Genomic DNA, 22,282 nt, shown 5'->3' on the forward strand with positions numbered 1-22,282 from the left:
TGACATCTGTGGCGCTCAATGAATGACTTTGACGTGTGTGCAGCAGCCGTGTGTGCCTGCTTGTGTCTGGGGAGGTATTTTTGTGTGCATTGTGCCCATTCAGGGTCAGGAGCTTGACATGCTGTCACATCCGTGTTCTGGGGAGAGAGGATTTGGTCATCGGTGCTGTTTATGTGCAGACGTAGCAGAGCTGAGGTTGGCATAGTGTTCCCTCTGGTTTTCCATACTGGATTATATCTAATCTCAATGTGTTCCCACTACTCAGAGGAAATGTTTAATCACACAGTGAGCACTGCTACATCCGTGCATGAGGAGGCATGACATGCGTTATAAGGAGGCTAGGCTGATGGTATCTAGCCTGTGTGTGTGTATGTATGACAGAGCCGGGAGTCTGAATGTTTGAATAGTAGAGATTTGTGAATGGGGAGCAGAATCGTATGTGTATGGCGCGTGAGAGTGGATGCGGAGCTGCGCGCGTGAGAGTGGATGCGGAGCTGCGCGCGTGAGAGTGGATGCGGAGCTGCGCGCGTGAGAGTGGATGCGGAGCTGCGCGCGTGAGAGTGGATGCGGAGCTGCGTGTCAGCGGGTGGTGGGGCAAGATGCTTTGCATACCTCTGCACAGAGCTGCTCTGATGCTGTGTCATTGTGACTAGGCTGGATACCGGAATATATCAGGATATCAGCTTTGGCCTGCGCTTATCTACAGGACACTTAGTGGTAATATAAGGGCCCGTTACTGTCTGTGGCCCCGTGCCCATCAGTCTGACTGATCACAGATTGCCTCCGGCTTCCACTTTTTCACGTCTTGGTCCCTGCCCGTCCATTACAAGAGCTGAATTTCGGTAAATGGAGTCGTGGTCTCAGGTGTCACTAACACTTCATTCACACAGGGATCTTTAGGATCTGCATTCCTGTAATCAGTGGGATCCCGAGTGTTTGGACCCCCTGCTACGATCCATTTACCACCTGTCCTGTAGATAGGTGATGTACGTTGATTATCCCCTTGAGGATGGTGTTGAACATATAAAGAGATTGGCGTGCTTGCAGTGAGGAGGCACGATTGGCAGTGCTGGTGCAGTGAGGGGGCACGATTGGCAGTGCTGCTGGTGCAGTGAAGGGGCACGATTGGCAGCTCTGGCAGTGCTGCTGGTACAGTGTCGGAGCACGATTGGCAGTGCTGCTGGTGCAGTGAGGGGGCACGATTGGCAGTGCTGCTGGTGCAGTGAGGGGGCACGATTGGCAGTGCTGCTGGTGCAGTGAGGGGGCACGATTGGCAGTGCTGCTGGTGCAGTGAGGGGGCACGATTGGCAGTGCTGCTGGTGCAGTGAGGGGGCACGATTGGCAGTGCTGCTGGTGCAGTGTCGGGGCACGATTGGCAGCTCTGGCAGTGCTGCTGGTGCAGTGTCGGGGCACGATTGGCAGCTCTGGTAGTGCTGCTGGTGCAGTGTCGGGGCACGATTGGCAGTGCTGCTTGTGCAGTGAGGGGGCACGGTTGGCAGTTCTGGCAGGTCTGCTGGTGCAGTGAGGGGGCACAGTTGGCAGTGCTGCTGGTGCAGTGAGGACGGAGCTCTGTGTGTTGCTTGTACAATGACCTTTGCGCTGGTTTCTCAGTAGTAAGAATGCCCATGTGTTTTATTGCCCTGTGTCACCTGTCTGCCTTTGTCTTACTTCCAGGTTCATCTGCAGACACAGCAGGAGGTGAAGATGAGGATGACTGGCATGGCCATTACTGTGGTTAAAAATGATGGCTTCTTTGCTCTGTATAACGGCCTGAGTGCATCACTGTTCAGACAGGTGAGATGATCTTGTGAGCCACCCATCACCACCAGGAACCTGACGACACGTCCAGGTCACGTCTCCACTGATCACATTATTACTGCGGTGCCGACCTCCGCACTGTTCTATGGTACTCCATAACTATAAGTCTGTCATTTCCAAATGCCAATGTGAAAGTTGACAAACAAACCTTATATACTTAAATTAATATAATATTTATAAATTATAAAAGTATATCACCATATAATTAATTTACCATACCCGGGATTTCAGAAACGCCTGTCCTGACGTCACTGCACTGGGGATTTCAGAAATATCTGCCCTGACGTCACCGCACTGGGGATTTGAGAAACGCCTGCCCTGACGTCACTGCACTGGGGATTTGAGAAACGCCTGCCCTGACGTCACCGCACCCGGGATTTGAGAAACGCCTGCCCTGACGTCACTGCACTGGGGATTTGAGAAACGCCTGCCCTGACGTCACCGCACCCGGGATTTCAGAAAAGCCTGCCTTGACGTCACCGCACTGGGGATTTGAGAAACGCCTGCCCTGATGTCACCGCACCCGGGATTTGAGAAACGCCTGCCCTGACGTCACCGCACCCGGGATTTCAGAAAAGCCTGCCTTGACGTCACCGCACTGGGGATTTGAGAAACTCCTGCCCTGACGTCACCGCACCCGGGATTTGAGAAACGCCTGCCCTGACGTCACCGCACCCGGGATTTGAGAAACGCCTGCCCTGACGTCACCGCACCCGGGATTTGAGAAACGCCTGCCCTGACGTCACCGCACCCGGGATTTGAGAAACGCCTGCCCTGACGTCACCGCACCCGGGATTTGAGAAACGCCTGCCCTGACGTCACCGCACCCGGGATTTGAGAAACGCCTGCCCTGACGTCACCGCACCCGGGATTTGAGAAACGCCTGCCCTGACGTCACCGCACCCGGGATTTGAGAAACGCCTGCCCTGACGTCACCGCACCCGGGAATTGAGAAACGCCTGCCCTGACGTCACCGCACCCGGGATTTGAGAAACGCCTGCCCTGACGTCACCGCACCCGGGATTTGAGAAACGCCTGCCCTGACGTCACCGCACCCGGGATTTGAGAAACGCCTGCCCTGACGTCACCGCACCCGGGATTTGAGAAACGCCTGCCCTGACGTCACCGCACCCGGGATTTGAGAAACGCCTGCCCTGACGTCACCGCACCCGGGATTTGAGAAACGCCTGCCCTGACGTCACCGCACCCGGGATTTGAGAAACGCCTGCCCTGACGTCACCGCACCCGGGATTTGAGAAACGCCTGCCCTGACGTCACCGCACCCGGGATTTGAGAAACGCCTGCCCTGACGTCACCGCACCCGGGATTTGAGAAACGCCTGCCCTGACGTCACCGCACCCGGGATTTGAGAAACGCCTGCCCTGACGTCACCGCACCCGGGATTTGAGAAACGCCTGCCCTGACGTCACCGCACCCGGGATTTGAGAAACGCCTGCCCTGACGTCACCGCACCCGGGATTTGAGAAACGCCTGCCCTGACGTCACCGCACCCGGGATTTGAGAAACGCCTGCCCTGACGTCACCGCACCCGGGATTTGAGAAACGCCTGCCCTGACGTCACCGCACCCGGGATTTGAGAAACGCCTGCCCTGACGTCACCGCACCCGGGATTTGAGAAACGCCTGCCCTGACGTCACCGCACCCGGGATTTGAGAAACGCCTGCCCTGACGTCACCGCACCCGGGATTTGAGAAACGCCTGCCCTGACGTCACCGCACCCGGGATTTGAGAAACGCCTGCCCTGACGTCACCGCACCCGGGATTTGAGAAACGCCTGCCCTGACGTCACCGCACCCGGGATTTGAGAAACGCCTGCCCTGACGTCACCGCACCCGGGATTTGAGAAACGCCTGCCCTGACGTCACCGCACCCGGGATTTGAGAAACGCCTGCCCTGACGTCACCGCACCCGGGATTTGAGAAACGCCTGCCCTGACGTCACCGCACCCGGGATTTGAGAAACGCCTGCCCTGACGTCACCGCACCCGGGATTTGAGAAACGCCTGCCCTGACGTCACCGCACCCGGGATTTGAGAAACGCCTGCCCTGACGTCACCGCACCCGGGATTTGAGAAACGCCTGCCCTGACGTCACCGCACCCGGGATTTGAGAAACGCCTGCCCTGACGTCACCGCACCCGGGATTTGAGAAACGCCTGCCCTGACGTCACCGCACCCGGGATTTGAGAAACGCCTGCCCTGACGTCACCGCACCCGGGATTTGAGAAACGCCTGCCCTGACGTCACCGCACCCGGGATTTGAGAAACGCCTGCCCTGACGTCACCGCACCCGGGATTTGAGAAACGCCTGCCCTGACGTCACCGCACCCGGGATTTGAGAAACGCCTGCCCTGACGTCACCGCACCCGGGATTTGAGAAACGCCTGCCCTGACGTCACCGCACCCGGGATTTGAGAAACGCCTGCCCTGACGTCACCGCACCCGGGATTTGAGAAACGCCTGCCCTGACGTCACCGCACCCGGGATTTGAGAAACGCCTGCCCTGACGTCACCGCACCCGGGATTTGAGAAACGCCTGCCCTGACGTCACCGCACCCGGGATTTGAGAAACGCCTGCCCTGACGTCACCGCACCCGGGATTTGAGAAACGCCTGCCCTGACGTCACCGCACCCGGGATTTGAGAAACGCCTGCCCTGACGTCACCGCACCCGGGATTTGAGAAACGCCTGCCCTGACGTCACCGCACCCGGGATTTGAGAAACGCCTGCCCTGACGTCACCGCACCCGGGATTTGAGAAACGCCTGCCCTGACGTCACCGCACCCGGGATTTGAGAAACGCCTGCCCTGACGTCACCGCACCCGGGATTTGAGAAACGCCTGCCCTGACGTCACCGCACCCGGGATTTGAGAAACGCCTGCCCTGACGTCACCGCACCCGGGATTTGAGAAACGCCTGCCCTGACGTCACCGCACCCGGGATTTGAGAAACGCCTGCCCTGACGTCACCGCACCCGGGATTTGAGAAACGCCTGCCCTGACGTCACCGCACCCGGGATTTGAGAAACGCCTGCCCTGACGTCACCGCACCCGGGATTTGAGAAACGCCTGCCCTGACGTCACCGCACCCGGGATTTGAGAAACGCCTGCCCTGACGTCACCGCACCCGGGATTTGAGAAACGCCTGCCCTGACGTCACCGCACCCGGGATTTGAGAAACGCCTGCCCTGACGTCACCGCACCCGGGATTTGAGAAACGCCTGCCCTGACGTCACCGCACCCGGGATTTGAGAAACGCCTGCCCTGACGTCACCGCACCCGGGATTTGAGAAACGCCTGCCCTGACGTCACCGCACCCGGGATTTGAGAAACGCCTGCCCTGACGTCACCGCACCCGGGATTTGAGAAACGCCTGCCCTGACGTCACCGCACCCGGGATTTGAGAAACGCCTGCCCTGACGTCACCGCACCCGGGATTTGAGAAACGCCTGCCCTGACGTCACCGCACCCGGGATTTGAGAAACGCCTGCCCTGACGTCACCGCACCCGGGATTTGAGAAACGCCTGCCCTGACGTCACCGCACCCGGGATTTGAGAAACGCCTGCCCTGACGTCACCGCACCCGGGATTTGAGAAACGCCTGCCCTGACGTCACCTTTCATGCGCTTATAGAAAAATTGTATATTTAGTTAATCATCATTATTGCATTGTTGGGGGGGAGGGGGGGGAAGGACATGCTTCCTTCCTGAGGATCGTCAATACGACCTTCGCCAGAGAATCTTAAAATTCAAACAGCTGAGGTCACCAACCTTGAGAGAATCCATGTCCATTCTGGGATCGCTGACCTCATGTATTCAGGCAGTATCCTGGGCTCAACCGCACACCAGAACCCTCCAATCCCACGTCCTTCTATACTCTCGAAGGTACCACAACGTGCTGTCCAGGAGAATTCCGCTTCCCGGACATGTGAAGTCGGCTCTCTCCTGGTGGCTGAATTGCCAAAACCTGCGGAGGGGGGTGAGCTGGGATCAGCTCCCCCTAAAAATTATTTGTACATTTGCCAGCTGAAGAGGCTAGGGAGCTGTGGTGGAGGAAACATATTTTCAGGGATTATGGCCCCTGAACATAAGATCTAGATCTTTGAACCTGAGGGAGCTAAAGGCAGTGGAGGAAGCACTGATAGCTGCCTCACCTCTAATGCAAAATCATCATGTTCGGGTCTACTCCGACAACGTAACATCAGTAGCCTACCTTCGACACCAAGGGGGCACGAAGTATGCCAACTTAAAACTAATCGCGGAAAGAATATTTTTCTGGGCAGAGAAACACCTGTTGTCTATCTCGGCAACACATCTCAAGGGTTCTGACAGTGCCCAGGCGGACTTCCTGAGCAAGAGGTATGTCCATCCGGGAGAATGGTGTCTGAACCAAGCGGTCTTCCTATCCCTGTCCGATGGGGGAGCCGAGACGTCGATTTGTTTGCAAACGCTCAGAATACAAAAACCTTTTTCTCTCTGTCTGGCTTATGGAGCTCGGGGGGGGGGGGAGGGGGGCTAGATGCTTTCGCCCATCTATGGAATTTCAACCTGGCCTATGCCTTCCCGCGAAAACACTTGGCGAAAACGCTGCAGAAAATCCGATTGGACCAGGTCACAACGATCCTGATTGCTCCAATGTGAGCAGGGCGCAGCTGGTACAGCGCACTGATGGACATGGCATTAGAGGGTCCCTTACTTCTACCCCAGACCACTGACCTCCTTTACCAGGGTCCCCTACGGTACTCAGACTTGAACAGACTGAACCTAGTGGCTTGGTTACTGAAGCCAGCATCCTAAAAGCCAGAGGTCTCCCTGACCGAGTAATCCAAATGCTCCAAAAGAGCAGGAAACCAGTGACGAATGCCATCTATGGCAAAGTATGGAAAAAGGTCTCTTCCTGGTGCCTTCCCAATGTCCCTAATCCCTTCCACCCCAACATTGCTCATATCCTGGACTTCTTCCAGAAAGGGTTGGAGCTAGGTCTTTCCCCCAAGCACTCTGAAAGTTCAGATTTCTGCTCTTTGTTCTTTTTTTTACCAAGACTTGGCGGGCCACCGCTGGATCAAACGATTTATGACCTCTGCAAGTAAAATATGTCCTAGACTCCCTAGCCAGGTCCCTCCCTGGGATTTAAATTAATACTCGACAGTCTAACCCAGGCTCCTTTCGAGCCCTTGTCCTCAATATCTTTTAAAACCCTGACTCTTAAGACGGTTTTTCTGGTGGCAATTACCACGGCTAGACGCATAGGAGAATTGCAGGCCCTGTCAATACAGGATCCCTACCTAACTATGAACTCTGATAGTATAGTTTTGCGTTTAGATCCCTCCTTTATGCCCAAGGTGGCCTCAGACTTCCATAGGGGTCAAGATATTGTGCTACCCTCATTTCGCCCAAATCCTTCTAATGCGAAGGAAGAAAATTTCCACACTCTGGATGTCCGCAGAGTGGTCCTCCATTACCTGGAACAATCCAGGGATTGGAGGGTTGACCAGAATCTTTTTATTCAGTTTTCAGGCAAAAATAAAAGTAAAAAGGCAGCTAAAAGCACAATTGCAAACTGGATCAAACAGGCCATTTGTCTAGCATACTCGATAAAAGATCTTCCTCATCCTGCTTCACTAAAGGCTCACTCCACCCGGTTGGTCTCTACATCCTGGGCAGCGAGAGGGAACGCTTCATCTGAAAAGATATACAGATCGGCTACATGGTCTTCTGTAGATACCTTCACCAGATATTATAGACTGTGCTTTAACAGGGATCTAATATTCGGCAGACGTGTTCTGCAAGCTGTGGTCCCTCCCTAAAAATAAAACAGTGTTGGTATTACTCCAAGGTGACTGTCGTGGAAGGTGACTGGAGAAAATAGAATTAGTCTTACCGGTAATTTGGTTTCTAGGAATCTTCCACGACAGCCGTAATTTCCCTCCCTATCTGATATTCCTATTGGATGATTCCTGCATTTTTGTGGTAACTATACATGCTAGTGTGTCCAGAAAAAAACACTGGAGATAGCAGGAAGGGAAGGGTTATTTAACCTCTTTGTGTTTCCTGTCCCCCATTAGGACGGGGAGACATCCTCCAAGGTGACTGTCGTGGAAGGTTCCTAGAAACCGAATTACCGGTAAGACTAATTCTATTTTTTTTTTTTTTTTTGTGTATCCACCCTGGAGACCAAGAGGGCAACCACCTTTCAAGGGTATGTTTCCACGGTCCGCAACCGGCAGCGTTTTGGATGCAGCACATGTCTGTCCCGTCCAAAGTGCTGTCTGCTTTTGAACGCAGGTCTCACTGAACCATGCGGAAGCGCCGCACCCAATACATTGGACGGGCTGACACCAGAGCGCTCGCGGTCTTTTGAAAGCGTGGGAACCACGGCTCTCTGACCGGCGGTAATGATTTCACTGCTGATCAGAAGCTGTGTCTGCCGCGCTCTCATGCACATGACAATGCACCAAACACCCGGTGTTCAGGCAGATGAACCCGAACAGTAGCAGGGATTCCCTGGTGAAGTCCGTGTTCGGTGTTCATGCCCGAAAAGTAGGTGTTTGGTACAGTTGCAGAACTTTGCTGTTCGGATTCGCCCATCTCTATAAATAATTCTATTACATTTAGTACTTTGGTTGCCCACTTTGAACCCTCTGCTGCTAGTTGTTTATTGTACATTGGTGCCCCAAGCTGTACACAATATTCTATTAGCGGTGTGACTAAAGGCCCCTTCACATTTAGCGACGCTGCAGCGATACCGACAACGATTCGGATCGCTGCAGCGTCGCTGTTTGGTCGCTGGAGAGCTGTCACACAGACCGCTCTCCAGCGACCAACGATGCCGGTAACCAGGGTAAACATCGGGTAACTAAGCGCAGGGCCGCGCTTAGTAACCCGATGTTTACCCTGGTTACCATGCTAAAAGTAAAAAAAAAACAAACACTAGATACTTACCTACAGCCGTCTGTCCTCCAGCGCTGCGCTCTGCTTCTCTGCTCTCCTCCTGTACTGGCTGTGAGCCGGAAAGCAGAGCGGTGACGTCACCGCTCTGCTTTCCGGCTCACAGCCAGTACAGGAGGAGTGCAGAGCACAGCGCTGGAGGACAGACGGCTGTAGGTAAGTATCTAGTGTTTGTTTTTTTTACTTTTAGCATGGTAACCAGGGTAAACATCGGGTTACTAAGCGCGGCCCTGCGCTTAGTTACCCGATGTTTACCCTGGTTACCAGTGAAGACATCGCTGGATCGGTGTCACACACGCCGATCCAGCGATGTCCACGGGAGATCCAGCAACGAAATAAAGTTCTGGACTTTATTCAGCGACCAACTATCTCCCAGCAGGGGCCTGATCGTTGGTCGCTGTCACACATAACGATTTCATTAACGATATCGTTGCTACGTCACAAATAGCAACGATATCGTTAACAATATCGTTATGTGTGAAGGTACCTTAATGCTTTGAGGTAGAAGGACGTTCTTGTCATGTGCTTCTTTTGATGCTTTCCATTATCTTATTTGCTTTGGCAGGAGCTGCCTGGCACTGGTTACATCAGCTCAGTTTACTGTCGATTAGTGAAACCTAAGTGTTTTTTCATACTAACTTTTCGCATTGATTTCCCATTTAGTATGTAACAGTAATGTACATTTTCCCTCCCAAGGGCATAACATTTTATATTTATCAATGTCAAAGTTCATTTGCCACTTCTACGCCAATCAGCAGTAGATTTTTTTTTTTTTTTTTTTACTTTGTGTTAATTATTTTACACATTGAGTAAGGTAATCTCTCCTGGGGGTTTTACTCCACTTCCCTAATTATAATTAAAATGACTACTGATCCCCCAAAGACTGTATAATGTCTGATCCCTCAGGACTGCTGCTCCATACTTGTTTATAATAAAATATATAGTGCACAGCATAAATGAGTACACCCCCTTTGAAAAGTAAGATTTTAATCAATATCTTACAGGACACAAGGACAATTTCCAATATTTTCACAATACTGAGTTTCATAGAACCCATAACATGAAAGTAAGGTTAAAAATGCAACTTTCATTACAAAATCTTCAGTTTTACTCAAATTAGTTGATGCAAAAATGAGTACACCCCACATCAAAAACTACTTCATCTAGTATTTTGTAATTTTGTATGACCTCCATGATTTTTAAGGACAGTTTTTACTCTTCGCCACGACAGCACCCTACTGGAGAGAGGGATCTGCCCCACAGCAAGAGGAAACCTACAGAAAATAAAAGGGGGCGGTCTGCCTCTCCTCCTCAGTTTAGGTTTCCTATTCCTGCGGGAACGACAGGATTTTTCTGCAGAAAGCACTTGGGCATGTATGCCGCCTGTGCAGTATCTCCGGGAACGGCAGGGGCTGCAGTCCAAAGGCAGCGTCGGGGGAGTTTCCGTTTGACGGCTCCCCCCTCGTCTGATTGAAGGTCGGGTGATGGCCGGGTCCGGGGAAGGCCGCTCGGCATCACTCTGGAACATGTGGCGAGAGCAGCGCCGGAGCAAGCCCTGGCCGACAGGAGTCAGGTGAGGTGAGGGCAGCGTACCGGAATGCGGTCCAGTTCAAAATCCCGGACCGTGCATGCGCTGACCGCCACAGATGCTTTTGCCCCGGAAGTAGACGTTGAACTTCAGGGGCATCCAGGCCAAAGTCAGCGGTGGGGGAAGCGCTGATTTGTGCGTTCGCAGAGCCGCAATAGCGACCCGGAACCACTAGGAGGCTCGGGGGGGGGGAAAGGAATAATGGAAAGCACTCTATAAAAGCCAAACAGGCGCTGCGTTTGGCGATGCAGCATGTCATCCCCAGGTGCTATGGATCCTCCAGCAGGAGACTCAGCAGCTCCCGTCCAAGGATCACTCCAGCAGGGGATCCACGGATACTGGTCACAGAAGCGACACAGCGGACTCCAGATCCACGACAGGACCTCGGCCTTCTGATCCGGTACTGATAGCTTCACTGGGTGAGTTTAAAACTCTGCCTATTAAGCTGACACCCTCCCCTTTTTTCTCTTTCTCCTTCTCTTGCTATGGCTTACTCATGTCAGATTAAAAAACTAAACATAAGCAATGTGCTTTATGTAGCCAACCCCTTCCAGACTCATACCCTAAAAAGCTTTGCAAAGACTGTATAACTGAGACCACGCAGGGAGCAGCGGTATTTATTACGGACTTACGCGCCATTATTAGGGAGGAATTAAAGGCTATGTCCCAGGATAAACCACAAAAAAGCAAAATATCCTCATCAGATTACGATAGTGGCCAAGTGGTAGTCTCAGACTCATCATAATCATCACCATTCATCATTTGTCATTCATCATCAATCATCTCATTCATCCCATTCATCCATCACGGTCATGTTTTCGCTTGGATAGTGTGGACAGTTTAGTGAAGTCGGTAAGAGACACTATGGGGTGTGAGGAGTCGAAAGGCGCTCAAACCACGCAGGACATAATGTTTGCAGGTTTAGCCGAGAGAAAAAGGAGATCCTTTCCGATAATCCTGGCAGTCCAAGCTTTAATAAAAAGAGAATAGGAGAAGCAGGATCAGAGAAGTTTTCTACCCTCTGCGTCAAAACGAAAATACCCGTTTAGTGACGATGAGCTACTTACATGGACCAAAGTCCCTAAGGTGGACGCAGCTGTTGCCTCTACCTCCTAGGCAGTCCACATTACCCGTAGAAGATGAGGGACTACTTTCTGACCCTCTTGATCGCAAAGCGGAGTCATCCCTAAAAAAGGTCTTGGGAAGCAACTATAGGCATATTCAAACCGGCAGTAGCTAGTACATGCACTGCTAGGTCAATGCTCATTTGGATTGACCAGCTGGACCAACAAATTGAGAACAAAGTCTCAAGAGAAAAATTGCGAGCTGCTATCCCCTTAATTCGAGGGGCAGCAGCCTTTATGGCTGATGCATCTGCAGACTCTCCGCTTGGCAGCAAGGTCTGCAGGTCTCGTAAATAATGCCAGACGGGCATTATGGATGAAAAGCTGGAAAGGGGACACGCAGTCAAAATCCATGTGAGGGTGAGTTTCTCTTTGGAAAAACCCTAGATGAAATACTCAAAAAGGCAAAGGACAGGAAAAAAGCTTTTCCTGACTCTTCTATTCCCTTTTATAGGAGGGCCTTTAAGAAAAGGCCATTCGGCAAGAGAAGGCAAACAGAAAGGCCGACAAGATGGGCCGTTAAAGAGGAGAAACAGAGAGGTACCATGTTCAGAAGACCCAACCCCCCCAAAAGAAAACAAATACTGAAGATCCAATTACTCCAGTAGGGGGTATATTAAAATTTTTCTTTCCTCAGTGGGAAAACAACTAGCTCGTGGATTTTAAATACAATCAGAGATGGAATAAAATTACAATTCACTCGCTTTCCCCACGAATCATATATTATAACATCTCTCAACTCGCCTATTCAACAAGAGGCCCTTGAGGTGGAAATTCAAACCCTATTACCTAAACTGGTTTTAGTCCGGGTTTCTGAGGGTCATGAAGGTAGAGGATTCTATTCTCCCTTATTCCTGGTTTCCAAAACCAGATGGTTCATTCAGAACAATCATAAACTTAAAAAAACTAAATTCATTCATTCAAAATCATAAATTTAAAATGGAGTCTATCAGATCCACCATAAAACTCCTTTTTCCAAATTGCATGATGGGGGGGCATTGATCTAAAAGATGTTTACTACCATCTCCCTAGTCCATGACAGATACCAAAGATTCTTCAGGGTAGCGGTAACATTCAAAGGTGAAATTCGTCATTTCCAGTATGCAGCCATGCCCTTTGGCCTCTCTGCAGCACCAAGGATCTTCACCAAGGTGATTCTAGAGGTGATGGCTTATCTTCGTCAAAAAGAGACCTTTATTGTGCCCTACCTGGATGATTTTTTTGGTCATCGGAAATTCAGCTACTCAGTGTGCTGACCGCCTAGCTCACGCAGTTTCATCTTTACAGGATCTGGGCTGGATCATCAATGTCAAGAAATCCAGACTTACTCCACTTTCCCTTCAGGCGTTTTTGGGGTTCCATCTAGTCTCCACAATCCAAAAGTGTCTTCTTCCTCAGGTAAAGATATCGCTCATCAAACATAGTCACAGCTGCGATGGATAATCCGCGCATGTTCTTAAGGAAAGCAATGTCGTTACTAGGATGCCTTATTTCCTGTACCCCTGCAGTTCAATGAGCACAATACCATACCCGGACACTGCAACATCAGATTCTCCAAGAGGAAAGAGGACTACTTGGTCATCTAAATGCAAAAATAACTTTGTCCCAGGAAGTCCTGACTTCCTTAATGTGGTGGCTAGATTCTAGCCATTTGATGAATGGTGTTCCATGGGTAATAACACCATCTCACACTATAACCACCGATGCCAGTCCTCATGGATGGGGCGCCCATATGGGAAGTAAATTTTGCCAAGGGTTATAGGACACAGAAGAAACCCAGAGTTCATCTAACCTTAAAGCGTTAAATGTAGTAAAATACGCGTTGTATCATTTTCTTCCACAGCTCCAGGGAAAAGATGTCAGAATCCTTTCCGATAACACCACCACAGTGGGATACCTAAACAGACAAGGAGGTACTCTATCAGAGACTCTGAGGTCTTCTGCTGGGAAAAATCTTGGCTTTAGCCGAAAAACATCTGCTATCCCTTACTGCGCTTCACATAAGAAGTCTGCCTGCTGGTTGTTTTCCACTTTTAAGTCGACACACCTTAAGACAGGGGGAATGGTGCCTAAACCATCATGTCTTCCAAGAGCTAGTATACCTATGGGGTCATCCTCCTACAATTCTATGCATCTTCCAACACATCAGAAATCCCAATACAACCTATCTTTAGAATTCCTTCAAAAAGGGAAAGAACTAGGTTTGTCTGTAAATACGCTAAAGTCCACGTATCAGCACTGTGGGCCCTCAATGGCTATAACGTTGCAGGAAATAAATGGGTGTCCCGATTTATCTCAGCCTGCGAACGAATAAATCCCGTTAACATACCTAGAATTCCACCCTGGGATTTAAATTTAGTTCTACAGCCCTAACAGACTCTGTTTGAACCAATAGACTCGATACCACTTAAATACCTGTCACTCAAAATGGCCCTCTTGGTGGCACTGACCGGCCAGAAGAGTCGGTGACATCCAAGCTCTTTCCATAGATCCTCTTTTCCTGCTGACATTTCAGGATAAGTTGATTCTAAAGCCAGACCCCTCTTACCTTCCCAAGGTGGCAAAGAAATTTCATAGATCACAAGAAATACTCCTACCCACCTTTTTTAGTAATCCCTCCACTCCTGAGGAACACAGGTATCACTCTAGATGTTAGGAGAGTAGTATTAAAATACATATTGAAAGGACCAGGAGCTGGCAACAGTGTAGGGCTCTGTTCATATCCTTCCAGGGTCGCAAGAAGGTTCATGGAGTCACAAAAAGCACCTTATCCCGGTGGATCAGACTGGCTTATTCTGCGAGGAAAGAAGACCCTCCGGAAGGCAAACGGCACACTCTACCCGGGCTATGGCATCCTCCTGGGCCGAAAGAGGGGACGTTCCAATTGAAACTATATGTAAGGCAGCAACTTGGTCAGATCCTTCTACCTTCTGTAACCACTATAGGCTTGACCTATCATAAACTTCTGACCTAGACTTTGGCAGGACTGTCCTCAGCACGGTGGTCCCTCCCTAGGTGATGGTCTCTGGAAAATCTCCAGTAGGGTGCTGTCATGGCGAAGAGTTAAAAGCCAGATTACTTACCGGTAATGCTCTTTTAATGAGTCCACGACAGCACCCTCTCACATCCCTCCCTAGGTTAATATAGTGTGCACTAATAAGTAAAATGTTTAAACCAAATATAGAGCAAATAAGTTTGAACTTAAAATAATGGCATTTGCCTAATACTGGTGGTCGTCCCGGTACTCTGAAATCAAAACTGAAGAGGAGAGGCGGACTGCCCCCTTTTTATTTTCTGTAGGTTTCCTGTTCCTGTGGGGTGGATCCCTCTCTCCAGTAGGGTGCTGTTGTGGACTCATTAAAAGAGCATTACCGGTAAGTAATCCGGCTTTTTTCCATTCTTCAAGAAAGACCTCTTTGAGATCCTTGATGCTGGATGGTTGAGTTGATGCTCATTTGTCTCTTTTGAACACCCCATAGGTGTTCGGTTGGATTCATATTAGGAGATCTACTTATGCTTGGCCACTGAATCACTTTCACCCTGTTTTTCAGTAATGCAACATTGGTCTAAGATGTGTTTTGGATCATTGCCATGTTAGAAACGTGCACGTCTACAAAGGGTACGAAGTGACGATAGTATCTGTTCTTCAGTTTCGAGCAGTACCTCTGTGATTCATGATGCCATCAATGAACTGTAGCTCCCCTACACCAGCAGCACTCATACAGTCAAATATTAGGACACTGCCACCACCATGTTTTACTGTAGGCACCATGGATTTTTCTTTGTACCTACCAGTTCCAAAAACCTTTTATATTGGAATCATTACTCCAGAGTAGTCTTAATATTCTTCAGAATGGACCCTAGTAAATTGTAGGTGCACTTTTTTGTGCATGGGATTTAAGAGCAGGTTCCTTTGTGGATGACACCCATGCATGCCATTACTCTGCAGTATATGTCATATTGTGTCAATAGAAACTCACCCCGGTTTGGCTTTCCGCTTCACCTAACTGCATTGATCTTGCAAGTATATTTTCTTCAGCTCTTCTTCATCAGAAGACGTTCCTGTTTTGGTGTTAACTTCTGTGGTCGGCCTAGATGTCTCGGAGATGGTTGCAGTTACATCTTTGTTACATTTTTGAATCACTTTTGGTACTTATTTTGACTGATAAGTGCTGATCTACCTTTAACCTTCACATTTCTGGTGTATATAATTTTCTTTATCAGGTCTTTTGACATTTCTCCTCCATGTGGTGCCATGAAATTGGAATGCGATTTTCTTTGTTAAAGGGAACCGGTCATCAAGTTTGGCCAATATGGGCTATGAACACCACCTTTCAGGCCTGATATACAGCATTCTGTAATTCTGTATATCTGCCCCCAACCCGATCTGTAAGAGAAGAAAAATTTAACTTTTATTATACTTAACTGCAGGGTGGTTTGGTCTGAGGGGTGTCGAGTTCTTGATCTGGCACCTCCCATTTTTAGAAGCCCATCCTCCTTCTTGCTTTGTGTGGATGTTTTTTCCCTGTGTCATTCACACAATCTACTCTGCGTTGCGCTCCTGCGCAAGCGTACTTTTGTGTCCTGTTGAGGGCAGAGCAAAGTACTGCAGTGCTTGTGCGCCAGGGCTCTTTGACATTTCCAGGCACCTGTGCACTGCTGGGACACTTCATTCACACAAAGCAAGAAAGAGGACAGCATCGCAAGAAGATCGACACCCCTCTGACCGGACGCCCCATAGGTGAGTATAATAAGTTATTTTTCTTCGCTTACAGGTTGGTTTGAAGGCTAATTTACATCATTATAGAATGCTGTAGATCAGCCCTGAAAGGCGATGGCCTTACCTTATATTGGCCAAACCTGGTGACAAATTTGCCTTAGGTAACACTCTTTTATAGTCTACTGTCAGCTGAACACCTGTTTAATGAATAATTAGCCTTACCTGTGGTTGAATTCTAGGTTAATGAAAATTTTGTAGTCTATACTTAATCTTTGCTCCTAAGACTTTCATTAGGGTGTACTCATTTTTCCAAAATGGTCTTGAATTAATTTATTAGGAAAATTACTTTTTTGGGTGTGCTAAATAACAAATCTTATTTGCAATAAATGACCAACATTTGTGGGAGTATTTTGCTGTATGGTATCCCATAGAAAATGATTCTGAAAGAAAACGGTTGGGGTGTACTAATTTATGCTTTATTATATACATATATCTTAATAGTGTATTCCGCTACAGTATACATGCTCGGGACAGCTGTATACATCCTACTAATTTTTACTTACACTTCTTTCCCTACAGATCACTTACTCCCTTACCCGTTTTGCCATCTATGAGACAGTGAGAGACCGCCTGGCACAGGATAACAAGGGCCCACTTCCATTCTACCAGAAGGTGCTGCTGGGGGCATTTGGGGGTAAGTCCATTCACCGTTGTGTATGGCATAAATCTGTGATAAGGTCTTTAATCAAAGCTTGGGTTGTGTTGATGGCTCTGTTGCCATACTATTACTTAAAAGAAGCACAAGAACTGAAAATTGTGGAGTTACCCTTACATTTAAAGGGAACCTGTCGCCCCGTTTTTTCAGATTGAGATAAAAATACTGTTAAATAGGGCCTGCGCTGTGCGTTACAATAGTGTATGGTAGTGTACCCTGATTCCCCACCTATGCTGCGAAATACATTACCAAAGTCGCCGTTTTCGCCTGTCAATCAGGCTGGTCAGGTCAGGTGGGCGTGGTGACATCCATCGCTGTTTCTTCCCCAGCTTTCCGTTGGTGGCGTAGTGGTGTTCGCATGTCCAAGTGCCGAATCCACTGCACGCAGGTGAAGAAAAAGCGCGCAATCTGTGCTATTACCCTTGTCATCGGTGGGGACGGCCATCTGCCTGAGGCCGCGCGTGCGCAGATGGAGTGCTCTGCTGCACGGGGCTTCAGGAAAATGGCCGCGGGATGCCGCGCGTGCGCAGATGAAGATCGCGGTGGCCATTTTCCCGAAGCAGAGTTTGCATCTCGGCGGCATCCCGTGGCCATTTTCCTGAAGCCCCGTGCAGCAGAGCACTCCATCTGCACACGTGCGGCCTCAGGAAGATGGCCGCCCCCACCGATGACAAGGGTAATAGCACAGATTGCGCGCTTTTTCTTCACCTGCGTGCAGTGGATTCGGCACTTGGACATGCGCACACCACTACGCCACCAACGGAAAGCTGGGGAAGAAACAGCGATGGATGTCACCACGCCCACCTGACCTGACCAGCCTGATTGACAGGCGAAAACGGCGACTTTGGTAATGTATTTCGCAGCATAGGTGGGGAATCAGGGTACACTACATACACTATTGTAACGCACAGCGCAGGCCCTATTTAACAGTATTTTTATCTCAATCTGAAAAAACGGGGTGACGGGTTCCCTTTAAAGGGGAAATGCTCTATGCCTTGTTTAATGGAATAAATACTACTGTTTCATTGCCGGCAGGGGTTAATGTAGACATCTATTTATTTATTTTTTTCTATTGGAGTCCTAGGATTCTAATTATCATTAGAATACATTTTAGAATCTATACGCATACACAGTACATATAGAAGGGATTATAATTCTAAATGCTGATACTAATCTATTACCATGGCGACCATATAATGATCCCGATTCTGTAGTAAATGATCTTATAATTATCCAGGAAGCAGAGTGCAGCAGGAAATACTTTATTGCTGACAATCAGATCTTCTCACCCATCAACATTAATATTGCTACACCAAGAAGGAAAAGTTGTGCAATTGTGGAAATCACAGGATGTATAGACATGTTAATGAGATGCAAATTTTGAAAAAATGGAAAACTTTTCAACACTTCCTGGTTTATTTAGTATCAAGTATGAGCTTCACAGCTGCACAGAGGAACGAGACAGGGGTACCCGCTCTCCGCTCTTTTGTTTCCTCTGGCCGTGGAACCGTTGGCCGCCAAAATGCGACAGTCCACCAAGGTTTTAGGGTTCAAATATGGGTCGATAGAAGAAAAGATAGCGCTTTGATGTTCGTCCTTCGTTTTCGAAGATGACCATGACTTCAGGGTTAGAAGAGAATTAATAGTTATGGGTCCGGAGGTGGCTGATGAGTCCAATCCGGGCCCTGAAGGTTCGCCCACATACTTGACATACGAAAGCAGATGTTGTCAGTACACCAGGTTCTGCTTGTGCCTTGCGTACAGCACGCTTTCTTTTTGCGTCGACGATATACTACTATTTCTGGGGGACCCGCATGACTCATTGAGCAATGCTATGTGGCTCATTGAGGGATTTGGCTCTCTTATCAGGACTAAAAATAAACTGGAATAAATCAATTTTATTCATGGTGGATGATGTGGGGGGTGAGCTGAGTGATTCTACGGAAAGGGGGTAGACTTAAGATAGCAGATCAATTCAAATATCTTGGGATATCAATCTCTTTGCCGATTACAAATTACTTGCATAAGAATCTGACACTGGTACTGGAAACTCTTAAGGCTAAGGTAGGGGCTTGGTGTAAGCTGCATTTGTCTGTTGTGGGTCGAGTTACCCTTATCAAAATGATTCTGATGCCTAAAATATTGTCTGTTCTTCATAACTCACCTATCTGGATACCACGTGGGAAATTCAAACTGATTAACTCATTATTTAGAAGTCTGGTGTGGGGGAGACAGCACCCACGAATTAGGTTGGAGACGCTTCAGCGGCCTAAAGAGGCGGGGGGGTCTAGCCTTACCTAATCCTGAGATATATTTCCTTGCGGCCCAATGTCAACATTTAAAGGGCTGGGAGCAGGCGACGTCCACCAACGGGGTACAACTCTTAATAGAAAAGATTGCCAAAAGAAGTCCGGCGGTACAGTGTTTAGAGGATGGCTCCCTTGGGATGCTTGGGAAAATATACCCAACATTGCTTTTGATATATAAAATATGGGGAAGAGTCAAACATATTCGTGGGGTCACTTGTCTTACCAGGTGTTCTCCACTATGGTTTAATAATAATTTACCAGAATTTTTGGCAATGGGATGTATATCAGGATGGCAGGCTAAAGGGATTCGATATGTTTATCAGATTTTAGAGCGACGGGAGTTGAAGTCCTTTTCCCAGCTGCAGTCTGAGTATGGCCTCGAGACATCCGGGGGTTATCAATATGCCCACGTTCGACATGCCTTTTTGGCTCAGAATAGGGGGGGATTGTCTCAAAATCCAAAGTGACTTAGTATTGGAATATATCTGCGGTGCGGGAACATCGAAGGGTGTTATCTCTTCCTTTTTTAAGGACTTGCTCCATACTTACTTATTGGGATATCCGTTTGGAGCGAGGGCTAAATGGGAAAGAGTTGGGTCGCTTGGAGGATGAAACATGGGAATCTGTTTTAGAATGGGTACCGAAGCTTTCAATGAATGAGCCGTATAGACTTTCTCAGCTTTACGTTATACACAGAGTATATAGGTCTCTGGATGTTCTATATAGAGCTGGGTTGAGACCCGATTCGGAATGCCCTAGGTGTAGGAATGATAATGCTGGAATGTTCCACATGCTCTGGTCGTGTCCAAGGCTGACTGTTTTTTGGTTAGTGGTTCTCAGCCGGATAGAAGGGGCATATAGATGTGTAATTCCAAGGGAACCAGTGGTGTGCGTGCTGGGATATGTGGATGAGATAATTGTAGATAACACATTGAAAATAGCAATCGCCAGACTGTTATACATGGCTCGGAAGGTCATAGCAAGAAACTGGATGAAAGAGGAGCCTCCCTCGAGGGGAGAATACATCGAGTATGCGGGGAAGGTCATAGCCTTAGAAAATCGAATATATCAGAAAAGAGGGAAAATGGTTCTGTATGACAAATTGTGGACGCCTTGGTTGGAACTGGGTTAGGAGGAGATTAAGGGAAAATAGGCCTGAGAAGGTTTCGCCTATAAAATAATAGTATATAAATTCATAATGAAGGACATTATATTATACAAAGTATATAATGCTATAAGACATGTTAAAAGAAGGACGTGTGCTGTCTAAGTCGGAATGGGGGAGGGATGGGTAAAGGGGGGTTAATGCTGGGGGGGGGGATTGAAAAACGCATGTGTTATTGTTAGATTTTTATTGATTTATAAAATGCAATAAACATTTATTTGATTAAAAAAAGTATATGAGTTTCACGTGCAGAAATCCCCGCACTTACACACCATGGCTGCTATTAGTGAGGTTATTACCGTAATTGTTGTCTGAGGAATGTTCTGCGCTGAATGCACTTGGACAAATCATCAAGATCCGCTGCTGGCAGCTTTCTCTGCAATTGCCGACCTATGACATCCAAGGATGAGAGACAAGTCCGGAGACGCTGCAGATCATGATAGCACATTTAGGCCATGCAGGCTACTCGCAGAAGCACGAGCAACATACAGCACACGGCATTGTCATGCTGAAAACCGTCTTCTGGGACACCTTGTCAGTGTCTCCAGATTTGTCGCTCTTCACGTACATCTGAAACATCATTGGTCGGCAGTTGCAAAGGGAGCTGCCAGCAGTGGATCTTGATGCTTTCTGTGCCCAAGTGCATTCAGCCTGGCAGGACCTTCCTCAAACAGCAGGTAGCAGATGAGGCTGGAAGTGCGGGGATTTCTGCAGCTAGCGCTCATAGTCCATATTGAACAAATCAAGATATTTTAATAATGTTTCTATTTTTTTCATAATTTCCATATCCTTATCATGTCTGTCCATCCTGTGATTTCCATACCTCCACGACTTTGCCATCCTGGTGTTGCGATTTCCATGTTGAGGAGCATATATAGCCAAGGACTGTTAAATAGGCATGGGCAATAGTTAAAGTACATGGGGGTCTATAACATAACTTGGAGTGGATTCTGTGATGGCAGCAGCAGCCTGTGAGTCCGGGGGAAGGGGGTATATTACCACAAGCATAGGTAACAAAAGGTGGGTAACCCAGGTAGTAACCCCAGATGAAAAGTGGTATACAAATGAAAAATCAAATACTGTAGTCAATGTACAAAAGTGCTGTGTGACCATGTACAAACATGCACAAAATGAAAAACAATATAGTAATAATACAAGTGTATATAGCAAAACAATAATATAATATAATTACCAATGGAGTACTCCTGGGGACCCACCACACCCGACGCGCGTTTCGCACTGAAATGCTTTTAGCTATAGGAACCAGGTCCCATAATCTGCAGTAATGAGCCAATATTCGGTAGTATGGTTATCGTGGGGTAAGACTTTCCTCATTCTAAGGCTGCCGTCACACTAGCAGTATTTGGTCAGTATTTTACATCAGTATTTGTAAGCCAAAACCAGGAGTGGGTGATAAATACAGAAGTGGTGCATATGTTTCTATTATACTTTTCCTCTAATTGTTCCACTCCTGGTTTTGGCTTACAAATACTGATGTAAAATACTGACCAAATACTGCTAGTGTGACGGCAGCCTAATGCATCTATTTCTGAGATTATAAGACTCTGTAAGTTGCACTTTCAGCAAAATGGATGGGATTTCTAGAAATCTCATGCCTACTGCGATTTTCTACACTGTGTAATATGACCCTCAATGCACGTTTGAGATCTACAACCTATCAATTTCTCTTGCGGGTACTCTGAGTTTAGATTAGATTTGGAAAATCTGCAGGTACAAAAGGCACATGCATTTTAGTGTGCTTCCGCTGTGGAAACGCACTAAAAACAGTTGTGTGTGTGTAGTATGTGTGCCAATAGAGTTTTGTCAAAGCTAAATACCAGGAAGTGTCAAAAGCAGTGCAGCTTTATTTAAAACATG

General features: G+C 48.2%; 1 protein-coding gene across 1 annotated transcript in view; it reads left to right on the forward strand.

Annotated features, from left to right (window-relative positions):
• LOC138665232 (mitochondrial dicarboxylate carrier-like) overlaps positions 1-22,282 on the forward strand; it is a 40,708-nt gene that overhangs the window by 2,927 nt on the left and 15,499 nt on the right. Inside the window, exons 2-3 of the mRNA XM_069752529.1 lie at positions 1,675-1,794; positions 16,795-16,909. Of these exons, the coding sequence (XP_069608630.1) occupies positions 1,675-1,794; positions 16,795-16,909 (235 nt within the window). The remainder of the gene's footprint in view (positions 1-1,674; positions 1,795-16,794; positions 16,910-22,282) is intronic.

This window comes from Ranitomeya imitator, chromosome 2, assembly GCF_032444005.1.
Source record: "Ranitomeya imitator isolate aRanImi1 chromosome 2, aRanImi1.pri, whole genome shotgun sequence".
Classification (NCBI taxonomy): Eukaryota; Metazoa; Chordata; class Amphibia; order Anura; family Dendrobatidae; genus Ranitomeya; species Ranitomeya imitator.